Below are 24,171 nucleotides of genomic sequence, written 5' to 3'. Positions count from 1 at the left end.
AGGAGGGGGAAAAGTCGACCTCATCCAATTTTAAATTTTAGTTCAAAATTTTTTTTTTTTGGGGGGGGGGAGGGGGGCGAAGACACCCTTCCCAAAAATAGTTTAAAACCTTCCCAGGACCTATAAGAAGCTTCACTGTAAAAGAGAACCAGTTCTCAGCCATACTGAAAAATCATGTATAGCATCCTATTGCAGATAATTTTCCACGAACATTGAAAAAAAAATCATACAATTTATACCATTTTTGTTAGCCCAGGACTGTGGCCCCTCGGGGTCTATAAAACTGTTTTTAATCCTTTTTTTAATAAGCCCGGAAACCTTCCTACAATACGATTCGATTAATAAAGATTCTTATTTCGAAGATACAAAACCTTTTATATTTTGAAGAAGTAAATTAATCTCCAATTATCTTACCCCTGTATTCCTTATATGTTACTCTTTAATTATGTTTTACAACCAATTTGGCTGTCTCAACAATTTAGATTTAGCTCAGTTTTCAACTTCCATTTTTAAAAATTTCTACATAATTTAATATACTCAGATACATAGATATGTGTTCAGAAATTGAAATCATTTAGAAAAAAGCCCTTGAAATCATCCCAATATTTTTAGAGAGTTTTTTGGGTATGACAAAAACTATTTCTGGTTCTTATTTTGTACAGTACATAGATTGTTTTTCAAGAAATACAAATATTTTTTAAAAAGTTTTTTTACTACAATGAACAACAAAATAAGGTTTTAACAAACCAAATATTAATTCAACCCACAGAAACTGATTTATTTAGAGCCTATTTATGCTTATGATTTTAAAACTTGCGTACATTCTGGGTCTACTGGGTCTATTAAATCTATCCCAGTTGGCAAAACCGTTTCATTTGCTTTACACAAAAAAAAACTGTACTACCAAGCAACCTAAAGGGATAAGACAATGGACGATAAATTGATGTACAGCTTCAATTATAATAAACAAAATTACAAAATTAAAGCCAGGGAGTATTTAATATAATCTCCTGCTGACGAAAAACAAATCAGTCCAGCTGTTTAAGGGATCTTTAGCCTCAGAAAAAAATTATAAATATGAACATATGTCCATATCCTTGAATATACTTAGCTTGTGACAATGCACTTTTGTCAACGGCCATTTTATGCACAAAAATTATTGATAAAATTATGCTTCAAAGCATGAAAATCTATATTTCCGGAAACCAGCTACTTTATTGAATAAAATTATCGAGTTAGGAATACCAAAAAAGTCAATTATTGGCAGATGATACATATTTAAAGGTAACAACATCAAAATAACAGAAATCATATAATACAAGGTTTTTTTGTCTGAAGCTTAAGATCTCGGAAAGTACCGGGCCGTTTAAGATGTACTCTTCTGGCAAGCTTTATGTATGTATTGTGATGGTTTAAAGCTATTTCCTGACATACTCCAGCATCCCTCCGACATTCCAGGGGCGTACCCTAGTATAGTATTATAAACTGCAATTACAACATTTTGATGGACGAAAAAATAAAGAATTTGAAAATACAAAACATTAAGTTTTATTATTTTATAACCTCTCTGAAAAATTAATAGGATTTTTTGCATTTTTTTGTTATTATTATAAATTTAAATATTTTTATTTTTACAGGTTGACAATGAAGACAGTGGTCGGACTAGTATCCAGACCAACATGTTTGTCCAGCATGTGCACCTGCTCCACACAGAGAGGGACATGGGCTTCCTCGCAGAGTATCAGAACCTCCAGCAGTCAGCCAGCTTTACAGGTATAAACATTAGAGTAAAACAATAGAGCACACTTATTAAATTTAACCAACCAATGATTTTTTTATCCAATCTTAACCAGACAAATGCCATCTAGCTAAAAAAGATGCGTAGATTTCATTTCTGGCAACCAGAAAATCCGCAGAAATCGAATTAACAAGTTCCAAAAAAGTTTCATTAAAAAAAACCTTACACCAAAAATAACAAACAATAATTATAACGACGACTTAGTTTCTTTTTCCTGTTTATTACGAATATTGAAACTAATTTTCAGGCATGCATGTTTGTTGGTATTGTACTTTTTTTAGAAACCAAAATACAGACATATTTAAAACTACGAAATTGTATATTAGTTACTAGAAAGATTATATTTTTTTTCTTGCTTTAAAACAACTTTTTGTACATAAAAACCCGTAATGTCTTCATTATTGACACAAACATGCATGCTGTATAGTTTTAAGAAATGTAGTCAAATAAAATACCTGATTAGAATACAAAGCAAGAAATAAAGGTTATCAACTCCCTATGAGCTTTTTGTGTTAAATAGAATTATTAATAAGAATAAAAGAGTTTCAAAAAATAGTAAAATAACAAAATGTTAGGTGAATTGTTAATATTAAATCAATCAAAAAATGTTTTACATTCTTATAATTAATTTCAATAAAACATAAATATGCTCAACAAATGTTATTTATAATTATGAATTCTACCAGACTAAAATATAAAAGGGGAAATAGTTTATGAAGACGACACAAAATGATTTTAAAAATTACTTATTTTTTTCTTTTTTTTTAATCTTTAACAATTTTAATGTTTTTATTATGTAGATATATAAAGTATTATTCAAACTTAAAGGATTTAATCTTTTTCTTTGTAATTTATATGTCTAAACAGTGTAAAAATGAAGTTTTTAATTACGAATTTTCAAATCATTAGATTTTAATACAGTTTATTATAGAAATAAAGAATAATTTTAACAAAAAAAAATTGCCACAAAAAGGCTTACTGTATTATTAATCTGACCTAATTGTATAATTGCATTCATTTTGTTTATTTACCTTGAAAAATGAGTGTTTAAGTGCTGCATTGGTTAAAATCAAACCTAAAAGTGCTCCTTATTCAGTGACAGAGTGAAAAAATATATACCTTGTTTTATAGTTTTTGATCTCTTTTTTTATATATTTTTATCTGATATGTATATCAAAATTTAAAAGTATCTATTTCATTAGATATTCATACTTTGCTAAAACGTCTTGGTTACTTTTTGCACTATATTTGCTCTAAAAAGGAATCTTTATCTGACTTTCACATTTAAAATGAAAGATTTTATGCCAATTATTGTGTTGACTGTAGAAAAAAATAATTATTTTGTTTATATGCAATTTTCTATAATAAAATGTGAGAAATGCCTTTTTTCACATGTAGGGCGAAAAAAGTAACACTGAAAATATTTTTTATGTCTTAAGCATGTCCTAAACTCATAGATAATAAACTTTCATAAAAGATTTATTTCAGAATATGTCATTTAGGGCATAAAATTAATTTTGCAAATTAACATTGCAAATGTTTGCCAATAACTTTTAAAAATGATTTCTGCGGATTTTCTAATTTACATGGGTGTTTTCTACACATTTTCCCATTTCCAAAAATACCTTTCTCGTTAAGATTGGCTTCAAGAAAGTATTTACTTTCCAAAAATGATATGTGAGAGGGAGAAAGGGTTAAATAACTGTATCTCCATATCACATCAACCTTGTGCAACCTTTATATTGGGTCATTAAAAATCAACCAATGGTGTCGCTTATAATAACACAGCTAAGTATCAGAAAAGGTCATTGAAAAAGGAAGTGAGGTAGTTGTCTGTATATACATCTATACTATAGATATTTATGTTGTATAAACCATTGATATATCATATGAAGTAAAACTTATTTACTACTAGCTTTCCCGTCGAAATAAAATAATGAAAAAGCCTAAAATGTCACGTGTTACGTCATAAAATTCATCTCTTTTGGGTGGTTTACTTTCCCACTTCTCCTCACATCTTTTCTTCTTAGACGTATTTTTATGACGTCACACGTGACATTTTTCAAAATAATAATTATATTAAACGCACCATTTTGTTGAAAAAATTATATTTATTTATAACATTAGGGAAAACAAAACAATGATCTTATTAATGATTATTTTGTATTTTCGAAAAAAAACTGAAGACAGCTTAATTTATTTCATTTCATAAATTATTTCTCAATAAATGATTTTAAAATGCAGATACAGATATCAAATGAATTATAAATAAAAGAATATAAAATTTCAAGAACAATACAAAAAATAAAACTAAAGCCATAAGGTTTATTAGATTGATTGCTCCATGTTAAGTGGGTTTGAATTGTGTAAAACAATTTTAACAGTTCTTACATCGTACAGAGTGACGTATGGTCACATCCTTAAAGTTAAAAAACTTGTACGGAAATAAGATGAAGAGAAGATTCCCTAGTTACGGGATAGTTAGAACTCTCTTTTCTGGTATTTCAACATTGAAAGTATCTAATTTCACCAACATACACACACACACACACACTTCATACACTTAAGGGACACTATTGAACCAAATTTCATTTTATTTTTCAAAGAATTTATAAAAGATTAACTTATATGTATTTAGGGATTTTTAGGTACTTTTTGTGAAAGGTCTATTGCCCTCTTTTAAACTTTCCTTTTGTGAATTTAAAAGCTTATAATAGTTGATAATTTGAAAAAAAATAAGCAATTGTTTAAATGTATGATTGTCCTTTAAACCAATGTGTAGAAGCTATATCCCCCCCCCCCCTCCCTCCCCCCTTAACTCCTGGATATTATGTATATAAACTTTGCATCAAAGTTTCAAGTCAGAATATACACTACACTGGTATATAGGCTGTATAAAATGACATTGCAAGCTCAGGGTTGCTGCACCCTCTCCTACCCCCCCCCCCCTCTCAATTTGTTTCCCAATTTTTGGCGTCCCCTGTTTTGGTATTTCCTTTCAGGTTTCGCATACAAACATTAGACCAAAAATAATTAGACTGGTCCCATGAATATTTACTCACAAACTTACGTAAAATTTTAAGTGAAGAATTTGTCCAAATACTACTATGTCAGATACATGAAATGAATACTGAACATACTGGGAAATATACAACTTATTACAACTTTTGTATTTTTCATCCCCTTAAGGTTATTGGTTAATAGTATTGTCTAAAACGGTATGACTTGGAGATCTTATACGTTCAGTCAAACCGTTAGATAGGCAATTGACCCACACACACACACAAAATGCCGCATATTGGAGGTAAATCTAAAGGAAATGTCGTCTTTTCTGACTTTCGGAATAAGGTTTGGGAGGCATAAGTCATAAAGAGCACGACGAATGACCCAAGGAACACTTCCTTTCCGATACAAGTATAAAAATATGAGAGTGAACTTACTCAATAATTAACTTTGTCCGTCCGTCCGTGTTTTTCTTTATTTTCTTCTAATTTGTGACAGCTGAACATCTGATCTATAATTCACTTTGTCTGTTTGTTCCTCCATGCTTTTTTGTGCTCTGCTACTTATGGATGTTGTCACCTTTTTTACAATTATAGTCAGTTTAACTTTATCAAAACATTTGATATAATTTCTTATTTTACAATAAATTGAAAACTTTCAAGTGACTTATAACTCTAATATAAATACGCATACATAATTTGTCATCAAGCAAGTATAATATTAAACTATTTTAAGATGCTATTTACATTGATTTTTCTTTAAATTTTACAGGAAATTTTTATTTTGTTCAACCTGAACATTTAGTGCTCCTTCTGTAAGCTAAAGAGTAAATTCGCTAATAAAAATGAATATCTTATAAAGCTGAAATGCAACCTGAAATCCAACGCAAATATGAGAGAATCATAAAAGTTTTGTTTCTGTATTTCTAACGATTTCTCTGGAAATGCACACAAAAAGTATTCCCCAAACTATATTCATCTAGTCCTTAGTCCTTTTAGGAATATTAGCGGACACGCCCCTAGAGGCCTCTGGGGGTATTTGAGAAGGAGGGGAGTTGAATTCAATAACCCCTTTTTTATTTTAGATTCAAAAAAATTTAATTTGGGGGGAGGGGCTATAAGGGGCTACCCTATAATTCAGTGCAGCGAGATCCTTCGGTACAAACAGAAGGCCTTTACCTAACCTAAACAACCATTAGGCAATTTTGTTTAAAGGGTACAATCCCGTCTGGAGGGGGATTTTATTGTAACTAAATGTGGTTATGAAATAATAAAACAAATAGTTACATATGTGCACCAGCTTTCAAAGAAAAATTGCCATTTTCTATCAAGTTTAAATTGTTTTTGCATAAAGCCAACCTGAGCTTTAGTTTTTATTGAAACATAACTATGTATTTATTTTTTTAAATACGTTGCTTAAATGTGGATGAAACAAAAATTCACAAAAATAAACAACTCAAAAAAATGATTTACTTTTATTTTTAAAATTGTTTTACTCTTTTTGCTTATATAGGTTGATATTTTATAAAACAACTAAACTATGCTTATTGGTCATACAAGCTTCCTTAATAAGTACAACATAATTGAAAGATTATAACTGCTACTAGCTAAATACTACCTAGTGACTACCTACAATCTATATCGGGGAGCTTAATATTCAGAGTTGAGAGGGCCTAAAACTATCCCAAGAATAACTTACCCAAATTAACCTAACCTAACCTATTAAGGTCTATTTTTGTGAAATAGATGCAATCCCATGTGGGTGCATTTGTATGTTTAGGGTAAAATGTATATTTGTGAGATATTATGCAATTTACATGTATACAAACTCAAGTGCAAATTGGATTATTCATTTCATTTATACCACACAACAAACTTGTAGGACATCGAGTTTTTTTTTATATTTCTATGTGGTTTAAATACATCAGCTACTTATTTTACCATGTTTTAGAATTCGATTATGAATCTTTAATTGCTTTAAGAAGGTTGCAAGAATTACATGGAAAATGGCCTAAATTTTACCAGTTTTTTATGTTCGTAATTAAAGCAGCATCCTGTGTTTTTGGCTGAAAATTAAGGAACAATTTTGTCCCCCCCCCCCCCCTTACTTATTATTTTTTATAATAGATTTCAAGTTTCAACAATTAAGAAAAAAACATTAACTAAATGTATCGAATAAAATATCTTTTCTTATGCGTTTCTATTTATGAGGTAACAATGCTAAATTTGTATTCTTTCAACCTTATTTGAATACAAATTTATATTCGGTAATTAATCATAAGAAAAGATTCAAGTAATTACGCAAGTAAAGCAATTATCAAGAATCATGAATAATAATATTATCTTTAAGATGTTTAGTTAAGTTTCCGACAAAATGAGCCGTGTGACGTCAATAAATCCATCTCTTTTTAAGGGGTCTCTCCCTTTTATGACGTCACACGGCTTATGTTGTCGGACATTTTGTCGAGTCTTGTTCAATTTTGAACATTTTATATTCTACATTTTTTAAATACATCAATAACAGTAAATAGATGAGATGAGTCTTCTTTGTGAATAACAGGCTCTAATTGTAGAAAAGCTTTACTTTGTAAGCACCAGGGTAGTATAAAAAGTACATATCTGATATCTATAGAATATGAACTCACTATGCACAACTAATTTAGATTGTGGCCAGATATAATTTACTTCAACCATTGTACACTGTAAAAAAGCAAATACTCATTTAAAAGCACAAAATTTATTTAAATCTAATGTATGTTTTGTATTTATACATCATACCTAATTCAATATACGACGCTTTTAGAAATAGAATCATTGCAATTCATTTCTCACGTTTTATATACTTTACTTCTGAGACCTAAATTTTAAATTAGATAAGCATAATTTTATAACTTTTTTTTCGGTGTATATGACAATACATTTTGGCAATATCATACTTTACATGAGCATATCCTGGTTAGGTTATCTATAAAGTTATTACAATGTACAATACATCCTGAATAAGTGAATGTATCAAATGTAAAGGTTTAAAAAATGTTGCATTTTACTAATTAATTCAATTATAATTTTAAGGGCGTTGGAATTTTTCATGTAGAATGCCCTTTAGTTTTTCTCATTTCTCATGAGATATTAACTAGATTAGATTAGTTTTAACAATTTTCTGGGTTTTAGTAAACCTTTTTTATCATTGGTTTTATACAAAATATTAGTAGGATACCTTTTACAACGCTTTTGTACAACAATAGATAAAAGGAGAAACTTATCAGTTCAGCTGTTGTTAATATAGATTAGACATCCTGTTACTACAATATTAGAAATTAACATGGTATGAGGGGTTGGGGGATGTAATTGATGTTCCACAGGTGTTTTAAGATATGGTGAAAATTATTTTCTCTTATGGTTATTTATGACCATTCATGATTCATGATTGTCATAAATAGGATACAATAAAATTGTGTTCAGTTTTCCTTTTCTTACTATATTTCCCAGAGATCTAATGTCAGATAAATTGATATTCATACCCAATGATGATACACAAAATTACCCCCTCTGTAGATTACAATTAATGTTTGAAACGTTTGGATATTCAACTTGAATAAACCAATCAATCAAAATTATGTAAAAGTTCTTAAAATTGTTAATATGAAACTTTGGGGACTAGTGTAATAAACAGCCCCATGTTTCTCTCAAACGCAGAAAGACAGACAGATAGAAATCCTGACGCAGGGGATAACGACGCAGCCACTTTATACCATAGATATGTCTTTCTATCTGTTGTAGGTCTGTCAGTAATTCTTTTAATCTAGCAACCATATATTAAGTTATTGAAAACCTACGCTCCTATAAACAAGTCATGAATGAGACTTTGTGCTTTTTATATTCCTCAGACAAAAATAATTATTACTTAATAATTGTGTACTCTGTCACATACCTTACTTTATTATTATTACTTATAATTATAAAGTTATAATTATATCTCTAATAATTTATTAGTAAGTTGGCAAGTAATTAGTGGCTGTAAAAAGTATATTCTTATGAGTTATGTAACATAATGTTGTAAAAATTTAAAAGTATCGATTTTTTCTCATTTTCCAGTACTCTGTATCTTTTTTCAATAAAAAAATAATCTTTAAAATTAGAATTAGAGTGCGCAAATTTTCTTTTTGAGTGTGCTTTAATATTAGTTCTATCTATTGTTGTTGAAGTCTTTCAGTTCTTACTCAGGGAAGCTACACATTGGTTTAAGGCTTAAAGTCCCCCTTAACTGCTTTAATTTAAAACGTTCCCTTACCCGAAAAAAAATCGTCAATCACTGCATATTTAAATACTACTAAAAGCTATAGGCTCAGCCTCTAAAAAAGATAATAAAAAGTCTAAAACTATTCATTCATTTCATAAATGCAGATATATACATACAGAAGACCTGTCTAGCAGGAGGAAAGGGTAATTATAAATGTCTGGGACAGAACACTTCCTTTGATTAACATCAATATAATTATCATCATTAACTTTATAATTATTCCTTAATGTCAAGGAATTGTATTTGTTTTATTACATCAGATTTTAGTCTAGTGGCGACGCTATTCTAAATATTTATATATGTTAGTCGGTTCATCTGTGATTCTAGTAAAATATACATTTGTACATTTTATTTTTATTATAATAAATAAGCACTATTTCTTAGGAGGGTGGGGATATTGATCAGTAAATTACTCTGGTACCCAAAGTTATTTTATTCATTGGTGCTAAAACTTTGGGGACTTTAATCGAATTAGGATTGGTTGATTTTCAAACTAGTAGTGTTCAAACTTTTCCACCAATAATTAAAGAAAGAGTAATTTTCCTTATCATTATTGGGGATGTAATGTACGTCCTTTCAAATCATTTTATGGCCCTATGGGCCTCCAAAACAGAGTTTGTGGTCTTATGTTTAGCACTTTTTGTCTAGTCGTTCTTTTGGTTCCAGGACAAACGCAGGAGTCCCAAACGTCGGAGTGGACAAACGCAGGAGTGTTAAAATATTAATTTTATTTCTATTATTTCTATACAAATTAGGTTAGGTTAAGATATGAATGAACAAATAAGCCCCCCGCAGGGGTTAGGCATTTAAAAAACCTATAAGATGGTCTAAAATAGGTTAGGTTAGGTTAAGTGTCCACTTTGACGTTTGTCCACTCCGACGTTTGGGACTTTTGTGTTTGTCGTAGGACCGTTCTTTTAGGTTTGTATGGCTGTACACGAAATGACAGTAATCTTTTTTTTTTAATTATTCGTAATTATTTTTTTTCTGCAGGCAAACTTGAAGGACGCCAGGATAGACCATCAACTATGAGAGTCTACAATGTGGATACATTCCAATCTAGGTAATTAATTAGTTTAATAAAAAAAATTTTAGCTAAAAATAAAAAAAAAAAGCAATTGATATTAAAGCTTTAATTAAGGGGTTGTATTAAAGGTTTTTGGTAATTAATGTTAGGTGTTATCAATTATAGAAATCATTTAATTTCAAATTGATATAACGTTTCAACTTTTAAACAGTTGAGTAATTGAGATAAAATTGTTAAAAAAAAATATCAAAATGCTTTTATGGTTCCTATACTCAAAGTTTTATTCGCTTATAGGAGGGAAAATTTCATCGAAATTTATATATCCTTTAAAGACATGGAATGTAAAACAAAGTATGTTTTAACTTTCAGAAACTCGTACACGTTCTGTCCCTCGCCGTGGTTGGTTGATCCCGCCGAGTTCTGGCGTCATGTCCACAAGTCTGGCACCACCCTTCTGGTTGCTGTCGATACAGAGCTGGACAGCCATCTACCTACAGGAATAGTTCATTTAAATTAAGTTGCAATTCTAATCTTAAGCAAAATGTATTTAGATTTGATATATATCTTAAATTTAGATTTAAGTTTTAATAGAAAATTCATCTAATGTCTAATGGATAAGACAATGGCCGATAAATTGATGTACATCCACAATGATAATACACAAAATTACCCCTTCTGTAGATTAAAAATATTGGTTGAAACGTTTGAACGCTCAACTTAATGAAACAACCAATCATAATTCACTAAAGTCCCCAAAGTTGTTAAGTCAAGAAATAATAAAACGTTATTCTAAAACTTTAGGGACTAGTGTAATAAACAGCCCATTGTCCCCTCTCACTCTGAAATTAATTCATAGACATAGAAGAAATATTCGAGTTTAAAAATGTTCGAAAGTTAAATTAACTACAGTTTGACATCATTAAAACATTTGATTTACGTAATTTAGGTCTTTCTTTTTCTCCAGTAACTTGTGCAATAATGAAGTTAAGTAAAGTTAAATAAAACCAAGTCTTAACCTTGCAATTAGATAAAGGAATGAGCATGGACAGATAAAGATTAAAATGAAAGACTTTAAAAGATCTAAATTTTTTCTTAAAGTGCCAAGATATAGACACTCCCCCCCCCTCATCTATTTTTTTAGATAGATTAAAAAAATGAGGGTATGGATTTTGTTTGTTTGTTTATTACTCTAGGTGCGGTTAGGTTAGATTATATTTGGTACGTGGTAGTCCTGCAAGATTATAACAACGTAAAAAATTAACCCCCACCCCCCTCTCCTTATTTTTAATTCATTAAAACATAAGATAAAAGAGTTTTCATACTTTATCAGCACTTAAAAGGAAAGGACCCGAATAATTTCTTGGAATTCGCTTCTTATTATCTCGACGATCTAGTTTGTTGGTTTCATATATCTAAAGCACTATTTAAAAAGTGTAATTTGTACAAACATTTACCTTGATTTCACAGGTTTTGTTTTTAAATTGTAATAATTGTATTCGTGATTTAACATTTAGGGCTATTTTCTAAGCAATTCACGTTAGCCTGTTACATATATATAAAAAAAAACGTTAATAAAATAAGTTTGTTTATGCATATAACTGTCTCTGTACAAATATAAAGTCTGTTAAAGAAGGTTGAACTTTAAATGAACTTGGTGTGTAACCATTCAGAGGCAAGAAGTTTTGGTTCCCTGGATGTAATTCCTGTCTCCAAGAAGTTCCATCCCCCATTTACATTGAAAAAGTTTGAGGTCAGGCTGAAGAGAGGCAGAAGAAATACTAAAGGTATCTTATTTCATTTTTTTTAGCTTTTCTGTCGGTCAAAATATTTTTTTTGTATATGTAGTTATACATTAATCTTACTTGGAAAATTATTTTTTTCTCTTCTATTCATTATCTTTGATTGTCTTTAATTTTATTTACTGAAACTAGTGTCTAGAGCTACGTTCTTGTACTTTACTGACTTTTTTATGGGGGGGGTGGGTGAAACCCCCCTAACCCCCCCCCCCTTTAGAAAAAAACCTAAACCACCACAAGACTAGAAAAAAGCACAGTCTAATCGGTTCATTGGATTATTACAGATCTATAATTTTAGTAGATACCTTTACTAAGAGCAGCTTCAAAAATAATCATATATTTATTAAAATTTATTTCAATATTTTCTAAAAGTCTATTCTATTATTTGTCTATAAATAGATAAAAAGTAAACCGCAACCAAATTATTTTGCGAGGCTTTGCAATTATGCAAAGTTTATTGAACTGTTGTTTTCTTACAGATTTGAAAATATTTGTTTTTCGTGTATTTTTATGCATATGCATGCCTGGTAGCTATATCAAATGCACCAATAAGGGATGGTTCAGTCCAAGAAAATAATATAACCGAATTTTCTTAATTAAAAAATTGCAATTTCTCTGTAATCCATTTTGGGTTTTACCCTTTAAATTTTGTTATAGACCAAAAAGATAAAGGAAAAATAGATTATTGGGATGTTATATCCCTTCCTTGTTGTATATGCATTAAACAGATATTTGTATTTGTATCAAAGGAAAACGTGCAGCTATTAAAAATTAACTAATAAGCATCATGTAACCTCGTAGTGTAATATATCTTAATGATGTATTACGAATTTTTGTTAAGGTGGTCATAGCTGATTTAACATTACTCTGTTAGAGCTAACTTGCCAGATATTATTTATTTTATTATGGATTTGAAAAGGTTTTGACATGACTTACATCAAAATATAATTGGTTTCCAAATTTTTTGTTATTCTATGACCCTTATTGCAACTTTTAACAAGAAAGTATATAAACATTATTCTATCATTAATAATGTTACTCAGTATAAATCAATTATAGTTCTTCATAAATACTTAATACTTTTGGTTAAAAAGGTGGGGGGAAGGTTGGTTCTACCATAATTGTACCTTCCTAGAACACGCCCCTAGGGATCTTCTGTGTAGATACCTAGTTGGCAAAAGTCAATTCAAACTTTTTTTATACAGCGGGCACAACAAAACAATAATGATTATGTTCCATCATTGCAAAGCTTATAATAGTTATTTATCGTAGCTTTCCGTGGATATTAAAATAAAAAAAAATAAGATTAAAGCCAGTTTGTTTAGCCCCGAAGGGTTGAAGCTATTCATTTTAAGATTTTTATTTTAATATTCGTGAAAATTGTCTGTAATACAATGCTATAATTGATTTTTCTGTATGGCTGCGAACCGGTTCTAATCCAGTGGTTATAAATCAGTTTCAAAGTCATACCAGAAAAAAAAAGATTAGCTGACCACAGGACAAATATATTAAACTATTTTTAAAGTAATAAAAAAGCGTTTATTTGAGTTCTTTTGGCGTTCATAGGATGAAGGACTTTTTGGGTAAGGGAAGGGTTAAAGAAGAAGTTGAGTGCAAAAACTGAGATGGTGGTGATAAAGATATCACCATGTAGTAGAAATGCTAGTCAAAGACTTTAATTTAACACATAGAACAACATGCATGACACGTAGAGAAGCCGCGCTACCAAAAACTTTTCTACTTTTATAGATGTACCATTTTTATAAATAATTCTTTTGTTGTTATGGTTTGTTGAGGACACATTATATTTTGCATTCTAGTTAAAGCTTTTTTTATATACTTTAAAACAAGAACTATTACGTCTGAAATAAAATGTTTGTTTGTGTTATATTCATCATTAAACACAAATATTTAGAAACAAAAAAAATCAGCTAATAAACTGAAAAAAATTAGGAAAAAGAAAGCCAAAAGATAAATATACGAAAAGACAAAAGTGACCCAAGAAATAATTCACCAAACAGAAAGACCAACCTGTAAGACCTGCTTAGTAGCTTTGCTTGTAAAAATATTTTTTTTTAAAGTTTCCCTATTTCTTTCTTAAAACTTCTTTCAACTTCAAATAATTGTTAACATGTATGAATTACAAATTTAAAAACCTGACCAAACTTGCATTTAGATATTTGTAAAAAGCAAACACCTCTAGGCACATCCTGAGCGGCCCCCAGGGGGTTTCCTGCCCCGTTCTGCTTCTAAACACCCCTTCCAACCACCCGGCCCCACCCCCAGGGGGGGGGGGGGCTACCGTCACCAACCATTCCCTCCCTTTGATGCAGTTTTATCCAATTTTTTATTCAATGCAAAATTTTGTATTTTCTTTTAACCCAAAATTGTTTTGAGATACACAAACACATTTCCCGCATACTAAATTTTAGTTTTACCTACTCCAAAACAGGGACATCTATCTTCCATAGTTTGTTGGTTCATTAAGATCTCGGAAACTGTTTGACACATTGGTCTACGCTTTTTATGAAACCTTTTCATATGGCATTAGATGGTTTTAGAATATTTTGAGGTAACGTTTGTCAATTGTAAAAAAAATACAAACCTTTCCCTAATTTTCACAAATTAAATAAATGAATATTTTTTTTATCAAAAATCATCTTTGAATTTAAACTTTCTATTAAATAAGATAATTAAAATAGAAACATTTTTAAAAAATTTAATAACGCTAAACAAATTTAAAGTAAAAAATATTATTCCTTATTAGAATTCATAACTCATTCCTTTTTAAATTAAGCTATCATATTTGAAAGATATATGACCAGAGAAGTAAGAAAAAAAGAACACGTAAAAACTGTTATTGTACATCAATGTCTTCATATACCATTTATATTTTTTAAATCTATAATACTGTAATTGTTGATATGAAATGTTGAAGTAAACTAGAAAGGAATAAAACAAAAAAATAAAAAGATAAATATTATTTCAAAATTATAAACAAAGACAGACCGACTAAAACTAATGATATATATATAAGCTTTGCTTTATTTTAAAAAAAATATCTTTAGGCCTTTTGAGATAACCAATGTCACATTGTTATTACTTTTTCACCAAATCAAAAGAATTGATGGTTAATTTAATGTATGAAAGAGCTATAATAATCACAAGTGTCTATAAGGTGACAATTAGCCTTTTTCAATAATAGACAAAAGGTTAAATAATGTAATAATCTTGTTTTTCTTTGTTAAGGGGAGAACGAAGTTGTGGTGTTACAGTTGAAGAGTGCTGTACACGGTTACAGGAAAGAGCTGGACTTCCTCAGATTCATCAGAGTTGTGTCAATTTGGAAGAAAACATTTGGCACCCCTCTCGTTCTTTCCGGGTAATTAGACTATTTTTTTCGCGCCTTTTTTTTCATTGATTAAAAATTACATAGATTTTATTCTAGATTTTGATAACTTTTCCAAAAAGGCTCTGATAGATTAGAACCGGTTCTCAGCCATACTTAAAAATCATGTACATCATTAAATCACAGACAATTTTCATTTTGGAGGGTTGGGGGTGTCCCAACCCCCAAGAAAATAGCTTAAAACCACTACAGGACCAATAGGTATATACCCTGAAGAGTAGAATCCAATCCGTTCAGTGGTTACCGAGATATTAAGGGACAGACCGACGGACGGACGGACGAACGGACAAACAGACAGACATCGTTCTACTTTGTATTATAAATAATCCAATAAGTATTATTTATAAAACATATATAGACAGACACAGGAACATATATATAGTACATAAATGTATATACAGACAACTACCTCCCTTCCTTTTTCAATTACCTTTTTCGTCTGCTTCTAAATTATTTTCTGCTACTTGGCTGTGTTAATATAAGCGACACTATTGGTTCATTTTCAATGACCCAATAGAAAGGTTGCACAAGGTTGATGCAATGGGGAGATACAATTTTTAACCCTTTCTCCCTCTAGTGTTTTTTACTCTAATGACACAGGGATAAAAAATGAACGATAAATAAATCCTCAACCTGACCATTTCCAAATTGGTTTAGACTATATTCTGTTTTTTTTTCTTTTAAGATTTATAAATTCTACTTGCCTATCCATATATCCCTGCCAAAATATATAATCTGTGACTAGAAGCCAATATCAATAATGACAAATGACAGTCGGGGCTTATTGCTTTCTGCTGTAAATATTTTTCTTTTTAGAAGCACAGCTATCCCATAATAACATTAAAAAGTCTGCAAGTGATTTTTTTGACTGTCATCAAAGATATATGTTTTATTTTGAGTTTTTTTTATTAATATTTTATCTATAACATAAAAAGTCCCTCCCTCCAAAAATTTGCCTATACTTCCATCCGTTATGTTGCAATTTCGCAGCCTATTTTTAAAGATAAATGTCTATGTTTCTTGTAACGTTTCGTAAGTCCAACAGCGTATACTTTGTCCGTCTGTCTGGTTGGTGATAAGCTTTGGTACTAAAATATGTTGTTATCTTTGTTTCCTCTCATTTTCTTTCTTACTCTTTCTTGCCCTAATTATACTGTTTGGGTATTATAAGGGGAATAGAGAGATACAGAATCACATATACTTTTGGTTTCAGCAAGAAAAAAGAAATAAGTAATGATGGGTTACAAATCAAATGAAAAAACCTTGGGCTTTTACTTACTAGCAGCTGCACCCCTGGCATCTAGGGTATCTGTATTTGGGTAGAAAAAGCAGACAAATAGCCTAAATCTATTCTACCTTATGCAAACAAGTCTAAAAATATCCCGGAACCTATGTGACGCTTCCCTAAAATGGAGAACTCAATCGGTTCAGTAGTGATCTTCAACTACAGACAAAAAATCTTATATCCATCGACTATGGAGTACTACTACTTATAGTATGTGAGGTATCGACCGCCCCTCCCCCCCCCCCCCCCCGGGGCCATCTTTCAAAATTACACGGATCACCTCCCATATTCCCTGATTCGTTTTGGTTTTGTAAGTAGAGGATTAAGAAAAGAGTGACAGTTACAAATACCTGTGAGAGGGAAAGTAATTATTTTACTCATTACAAGGAAAAGGAAAGTTCTGAGAAAAATAGGAGCAATAAAAATTCCAATAATAAAATTAATTAGATGTCTTTAAATAGCATAAAATTTTGGGGACAGCTGCTCTAAATTTTTTTCATATTTCTGTATCAGTGTAAAGTCATAAAAATATGAGAAAAATAACTGAAGAGGGATGGGACATTGGATTGTAAATATATACTGTTTATGGTCATAATTTCATGAATAATTGTCGGTGTATGTCAATTTATCGTTTATTTTCTTTTTCTTAAAGTTACCTAGAAATACCGCTTTGAGGCACTATAATCTGTAGGCGCAGAAACTTTTCTTTAAAACAATTTACTGGAGAGACGTACAGAGAAAGTACACACTCTGGTGAATTTATTAATTTATTCTAATTTACAGGGCTCGGCAGTCGCGCCTCAGCTGCGTACAAGCCTTAAATTTGAACCCACTATTGTGACAAACAAAATTCCCGAAAAAATGTAATCTCTTTTTAGAAACAGGTTTAGTCATCCAGCTGAATTTTAGTTAGAATATGACGATTTCACTGAGTCTTACATGCGGCTGACGCGCGGCTGCCGAGCCCTGATAATTTACATCTCATCCACATGTGAATAAGTTATGTCTTTTGGACGTATCAAATAAACTTATCAAAATTTGACAGAAAACTAATTTTACAAATTTTACCTCCCAAATCTAGAATTTACATCTGATCAATGACAGGAATATATCGTCTGAGGAGAAAATTATCCAAACCCAATAGGACATCCAATCAAAAAATGTTTTGCTCATGTTAATTTTCGAACATCTTTCATATTCATAAAAATTAGATTGTTATATTGTGCAAAAAAAATAAAGATAGCATTTTTTCTCAATTGTGAAAAGTGAAAGCTTTTAATAGTTCCAAAAACTGACGTCATACTTGCCTGCAATTGGTCAATTAAAATGGCTTGCCATTGGTAATTTAATCTTTATATCGGTCTATCCTTGTTCATCTGTATTGTACGACGTAATTTTTTATATAATGAGCTTCTGAAGAATGGGAAGTTTGAGGCAAAATAGGTTTATTTATCTCTACATATTTGATTCATATAAACGTGACCAAAAGAATATGAAAACGTGGTCGTTCCCAATAAAAGTTTTGTCATTTTGACAGTTCACAATTTGCTAGAGAAAAAAAACAAAAAGTTTTAAAATAATACCTTTAATGTTATTCAACTTGTATGAGGTAAACTAAAATCTACAGCAACTAATAAAAAATATTAGTTAGTTAAATATTGAAAAAATATGTATTTCATAAAGATATAAAAACATGAATAAATTTTCATTATATGCTCTTTAAAAAATGTGCGTCATTGTATTAACACTGTTTTATTAATTGTAGAAGATCATTGGTGTATGTTGCGGCTGACAGTTTAATCTTGCAGGCTGAATCTACAAATCAAATCAATATTCCAGCTTATATTAGGTAATAGATATATTAATGATGGATAGATAATTATTATAGAGTTTAATCTTGCAGGCTGAATACAAATCAAATCAATATTCCAGCTTATATTAGGTAATAGATACATTAATAATGGATAGATTATTGTAAAAATAAATCTTACAATTAAAATCTACAAACCAAACCAATGTTCCAGCTTATGTTTTAATTTTTCAGTTTTTTAATTTTTGAATTTTATTTGGAAACAAATGTACCATTTTTAAGAATCTATATGTTATTATATCCATAATTCAAGTACAGTAATTGCTTTAATCTATTTGGGTAATCATTATTTTTCTTGGATTACAACTGATTAGTAGAACCAGGAAGAGAAGGTTTAAATACATTATAATATAAAAGCTTCGCTTTTAACAATTAAAGAAGGATAATAATCCTATAATATAAAGTAGTAAGCGTTTTTTGTCTGTCCCGAAGGATCTCGCTAACCGCTGAACCGATATTGTTCTCCTTTACAGTGAAGCTTCTTATAGGTCCTGGGAAAGTTTTAAACTATTTTTGGGGAGGGTGTCTTCACCCCCCTCCCCCCCCCCCGAATTTTTTTTTCTCCTTTGAAACTCAAATTTAAAATGGGATGAGGTCGACTTTTCCCCTCCTACCTTAAGTGCCCCTAGAGGCTTCTAGGGGCGTAGCCGCTAGTAATATATAAACTATATAAAATTTAGGTAGAACTATACATAGTAGATCTATCTACTTGTATGTTTATTCTAGATGTATCGATTGTAGGTTTTTAGTAAATCTAAAGAAATAATGCTGTTTTTTTCCCTAGATACCTGTCGTGCACTTAACCCTCTCCTTCCTATTTTTAAAAGCGAAGCTTTTCTATAATTAGGGTCCGTCCGTCCGTCCAAGATAGATAGCTTTTATTTGTTAATTTAGGCATGTTAGAATTGTCCTATCGATTTTAAATTTTGCATGGTGATTCCTGTAGTAGTTAGGTACGATTTTGAAAGCGTAGCAACTCTATAATCATTACCAGATTGTCCGTACGTCCATTTTGAACATGTTGATTTTCTACTTTTTAACAACAAATTTTAATGTGATCTAATTATCCGTTTGATCTGATTTTTGGTATATTGATTCCTGGGACAACAACGAACAATATTATAAGCGAAGCAACTCTATAATCAAGTCCTAAAAATGTAAGTATGTCCATAAACATTATCCTGTATCAAGCAGTTTTTTAACAAATTTACTTACAATTTTGCTTTGACTCCTATACTTTTATATTCTGATTATTCAGTTCAGACACTAAACAAATGTTAATGTCCGTTTGTCCTACCGTTTCAGTGCTTCGCTTTTATGGATGTTGTCATCCTTGTTTTAATTAAGTGCAAACAAAGAGGGGGGGAGTTAGTTGTTTTCCCTATACCTAACATTGCAAGGCCTATACCAGCAATGATCTAACCCTGGGGGGTTTCTTAGTGCCCAATAACACCTAAGATATTTTTAATTTATTTTAAAAATAATATGTCGGTGCTTAACGTGGCAATTTGAGAGGAAACACCAAAATATAATTTCTAAAAATAAAATGAAATAAAAAGAAATGAAAAATATATGTAAAAAAAGAGAGTCAGACAGACTTTTACATTATCTATGGAGACAGGTTTCAATTATTTACAAGGATCACAACTATTTTGTAACCTGTGTCTCACTCCCATATTCCAGAGAAGGGGATCCTTGGGATTATTGTAGAGCAGCTAAGTGAAACAAGGATGAGAACATCCATAAAAGCGAAGCCCTGAAACGATATGACAGACGAACATTAACTTTTGTTGAGTGTCAGAACTGAATATACAAAATTTTAAATTATAAGGTTTACCAAAATTATACGTAAATTTGTTGCAACCCTTCTAAAATATAGAAATTTGTTTAAGGACATACTGACATTTTTAATACTTGATTATAGAGATGCTTCGCTCATAATATTGTACCTTATTGTTATAGGAATCAATAATCAAAAAATCAGATCAATCGGATGTTTTTATCACATAAAAAATTTTTATTATAAAAGTAAGAAAATCAACATGCTTAAAATGGACGTACGGACATTCTGTTAATGATTATAGAGTTGCTACGCTTTCTACTACTTTCTTACCTAACTACTACAGGAATCACCATGCAAAGTTTGAAATCGATAGAACAATTCTAACATGCCTAAATTAACGAATAAAAGCTAACTATCTCGGACGGACAAACGTACGGACGGACCGACCCTAATTATGGAAAAGCTTCGCTTTTAAAAACACATTGCGTCGTTCCCAGCATTGATTTTTTTAAAGGGTAAAAAATAAAGTAATCTCACTAATAGATAAATGTTTACTTGGATCTTGGATATTCATGGAACCCGGTATTAGTGTCGGACTGATTATGACGTAACAAAATAAATTAGCCAATGAGAGTCCACTATGAATTTTACCATTGGTCAATAATGTCCTCTCATTGGCTAATTTTTTTTGTTACGTCATAATCAGTCCGACACTAATACCGGGTTCACATTCATGTTCTCTAATAAATTGGAACTCGCAGCAGGCTAAAATAACGATACCTCCTATCCATCCGCTTTACCCCATACCCTCCCTCTCTTACTGGATGAACGAACTGACAAATAAATGAGTTTCATGTTAGCAAACTAACTTGATGACAATTTTTCCCCTGTCATAATATCCACGTATATTCTATATCCATTGTCACAGTTTAAAACTGCAGTGATGTGAGTGCTAAAATATCCACGAGATATTGATAAAAATACTATCTGGTACCACTACCCTGGTGTGTGTAGGCCAGCCAATCTGTAATATTAGGAAAATATGATATTAGCCTGTGTACCATAAATTATACAATTTTCTTACTCTACTACTTCAGCCAATAGGGTTGTCTCATAACTTAAGACTGGAACATATTTTGTCTTTGAATTTTTGTTGAATTAATGAATGAATTTTTGGCATATTCCCTAAAATTATCCTGTTGAGCATCGAAACCTCCCTCCCCCCATAACAAATTGAAAATAAGAGTTATGCATAGTTTTTCGTTTGTTTGTTTAATACTATAGGCCAGGTTAGGTTAGGTTATATTGGGTAGCTCAACCGTACATTACAGAATACATTTGAAGAGATTACTTTATCTTTGAAAAATATGAAATGATTTTGCCAACCCTAGTTATATAAGATTTTACAGCAAATATTCCATCTTTATGAGTGATAAAATTCGCAAGTTATGAACAAAAAGGTGTTACAACAAATCCGCAAAGATTTTTTGGGCTATTATGGCTTTGTAATGTTGCAAGACATAGCAGCCTGTAAAGATAGCCATTTTTAACCAAGCTGTTGACTAACAATTCTTCCTCTGTTTATTTAGTTTACTAAAAACGTTTATAGCTCACTTGCTGTGCTTCCTTGGTCATTCAGCTTCAGGGTCAATTTTGTAGCAGGATAAAATTAAAGACTATCCATTCCTACTTGATTTGTTTCCAGTGACCTTTCCATGTATTGTTAGAAGGACCGGATATAGCAAACCAATATTCCTAAAAACAAGAGAAACTGCTGCCATTGTCCTGTTTCCATATTAGGGAAATTTTGGGAATAGTCCCTTTCGTAACATCGCCCCATAAGGGACGATTCGTCGTATTTTTAAAATTGCTTTTTATAGTTTATTTTAGGTTAGGTTAGGTTATGTTGTGTTAGGTGATTGCCCCACAGGGTTAGGTAATTGGCCCCTTAGGGTTTAGAGCCCCCCGCAGGGGCTAGAAATAGGAGAAAAGCTACTGTGAAAAATACGAAGAATCGCCCCATAAGGTGCGATGTTACGAAAGGGACTATACCCGAAATTTTAATGAAGGGATAGAAAATAAGTTGTGCAAAACTTACTCGCTAAAAGAATCTCATGAACCCAAACACACTGCAGATTATATTAAGGGCAAAATGATAACATAAACTAAGCTTACCAAGGGGGAGAAAATATCCTTTTATGAGCCTATAATGACTTGGAGCTAATAGAGTTGGCGACCACTTAACTATTTTTCTAATTATTGTAAAGATGATAAGAGATAATTTTAAGATGTCTTTATGTCAAACTATCTTTTTATAGTCTCAATTAGAGATAAGTTAAGTAAAAAATGTCTTCTAATGAATGCAGACAATTGTGTTTTTTTGTTAATTAAAAAAATATACAGATCAATTTGTAAAATGCACAAATATAATAGGATTCAAATATTTTAAATTACTAAAATTGATCTCTAGTTCTGATATAAAAATATGCGTGGGGAGGGGGAGGGTTCTTTCTTGAAAGTGTAGGGTTGAGTTGACATTAACATCTGTTACCAGACTCGATCTAGTAGTAATTTTATAAGCGCAGCAACTCAATTATTTAGTTTTAGAAGTTCAGTGCTTTTTATGCCCTTAATCTATTCATTAAACTCTCTCAATCAGTCCTTCCAATCTAAAGGCACTTCCAAGCTGGTCCAGTCTACCTTAGACTTCAGAGCCGTTCTTTCTCCCAAAGTTGGAGAACCATTTTGCCGACTTCCCTTACCTACATTATTCTATTGGTCAGAGGTTCTTAACCTTGGAGACCTGCTGCGGATATGAGTACGGCCTACACCAGTTCAACCATAGCCTTAAGATTGGTTTTCAAGGTCCAGCTTCCTCTAGAGACACGTTTTGAACGTTCTAGAAAATATAAAACGTTTTTACTTGTCTAAAACTTTAGATAGAGATTTCATCCTTGTTTATATACACGATTTCTATATGAAAGCAAATCATATCCCTCCAGACTATATCATACAATATTGTCACATATATATTATATTATCAAGGATATAGGTGTAGGTAAATATAAATATAAAATTATATCCCTCCAGACTATATCATACAATATTGTCACATATATATTATATTATCAAGGATATAGGTATAGGTAAATATAAATATAAAATCCTATCCCTCCAGACTATATCATACAATATTGTCACATATATATTATATTATCAAGGATATAGGTAAATATAAATATAAAATCATATCCCTCCAGACTATATCATACAATATTGTCACATATATATTATATTATCAAGGATATAGGTTTAGGTAAATATGATATATAAAATCATATTCCTCTAGACTATATCATACAATATTGTCACATATATATATTATATTATCAAGGATATAGGTATAGGTAAATATAAATATAAAATCCTATCCCTCCAGACTATATCATACAATATTGTCACATATATATTATATAATCAAGGATATAGGTATAGGTAAATAGAATATTTAAGATCCAATCACTCTTAAGAAGATAGATAGAAAATTGTTTCTTACGCGCGTTTTTAGGCAATGTGCATTTAAATTGCATTATTCTCTTTTGCAGACCTTTTATAATAGGTTATAAACATAGAAGAGATTAGTTTATATTTCTTTGACCTTTCCATACAACCCTGATAACACACACATACACAAACACACATGGTAAATAGATTCATATGCTACGGACATATTGTTAATATTTCTTATGGAAATATCAACATAAACAGTAAAGGTTTATAGGAGTCATTTGATTTAATTAAACTTCAAAACAGATAAATAAATAGAACAGTAAACAGCATTACAGAAATAGTTTAGAAAATCGTTTTTAAGAATAAAATCTAAGAACAAAACAGCCTAAAA

The 24,171-nt window shown here is 30.8% G+C and overlaps 2 protein-coding genes across 2 annotated transcripts in view; both read left to right on the top strand.

Annotated features, from left to right (window-relative positions):
- LOC145313440 (putative receptor-type tyrosine-protein phosphatase mosPTP-1) overlaps nucleotides 1-10,644 on the top strand; it is a 141,533-nt gene extending 130,889 nt beyond the window's left edge. The window contains exons 22-24 of the mRNA XM_080152859.1: nucleotides 1,638-1,773; nucleotides 10,094-10,163; nucleotides 10,497-10,644. Of these exons, the coding sequence (XP_080008985.1) occupies nucleotides 1,638-1,773; nucleotides 10,094-10,163; nucleotides 10,497-10,644 (354 nt within the window). The remainder of the gene's footprint in view (nucleotides 1-1,637; nucleotides 1,774-10,093; nucleotides 10,164-10,496) is intronic.
- A 1,128-nt stretch (nucleotides 10,645-11,772) lies between these two features.
- The window catches only part of LOC145313421 (putative receptor-type tyrosine-protein phosphatase mosPTP-1), a 45,178-nt gene continuing 32,779 nt past the window's right edge, over nucleotides 11,773-24,171 (top strand). The window contains exons 1-3 of the mRNA XM_080152823.1: nucleotides 11,773-11,911; nucleotides 15,173-15,305; nucleotides 18,383-18,466. Of these exons, the coding sequence (XP_080008949.1) occupies nucleotides 11,773-11,911; nucleotides 15,173-15,305; nucleotides 18,383-18,466 (356 nt within the window). The remainder of the gene's footprint in view (nucleotides 11,912-15,172; nucleotides 15,306-18,382; nucleotides 18,467-24,171) is intronic.

The sequence above is a fragment of the Acartia tonsa genome, chromosome 3 (genome assembly GCF_053477335.1).
Source record: "Acartia tonsa isolate MP-2025a chromosome 3, ASM5347733v1, whole genome shotgun sequence".
Taxonomy (NCBI): domain Eukaryota; kingdom Metazoa; phylum Arthropoda; class Copepoda; order Calanoida; family Acartiidae; genus Acartia; species Acartia tonsa.
This window is presented reverse-complemented; position numbering and strand designations above follow the sequence as displayed.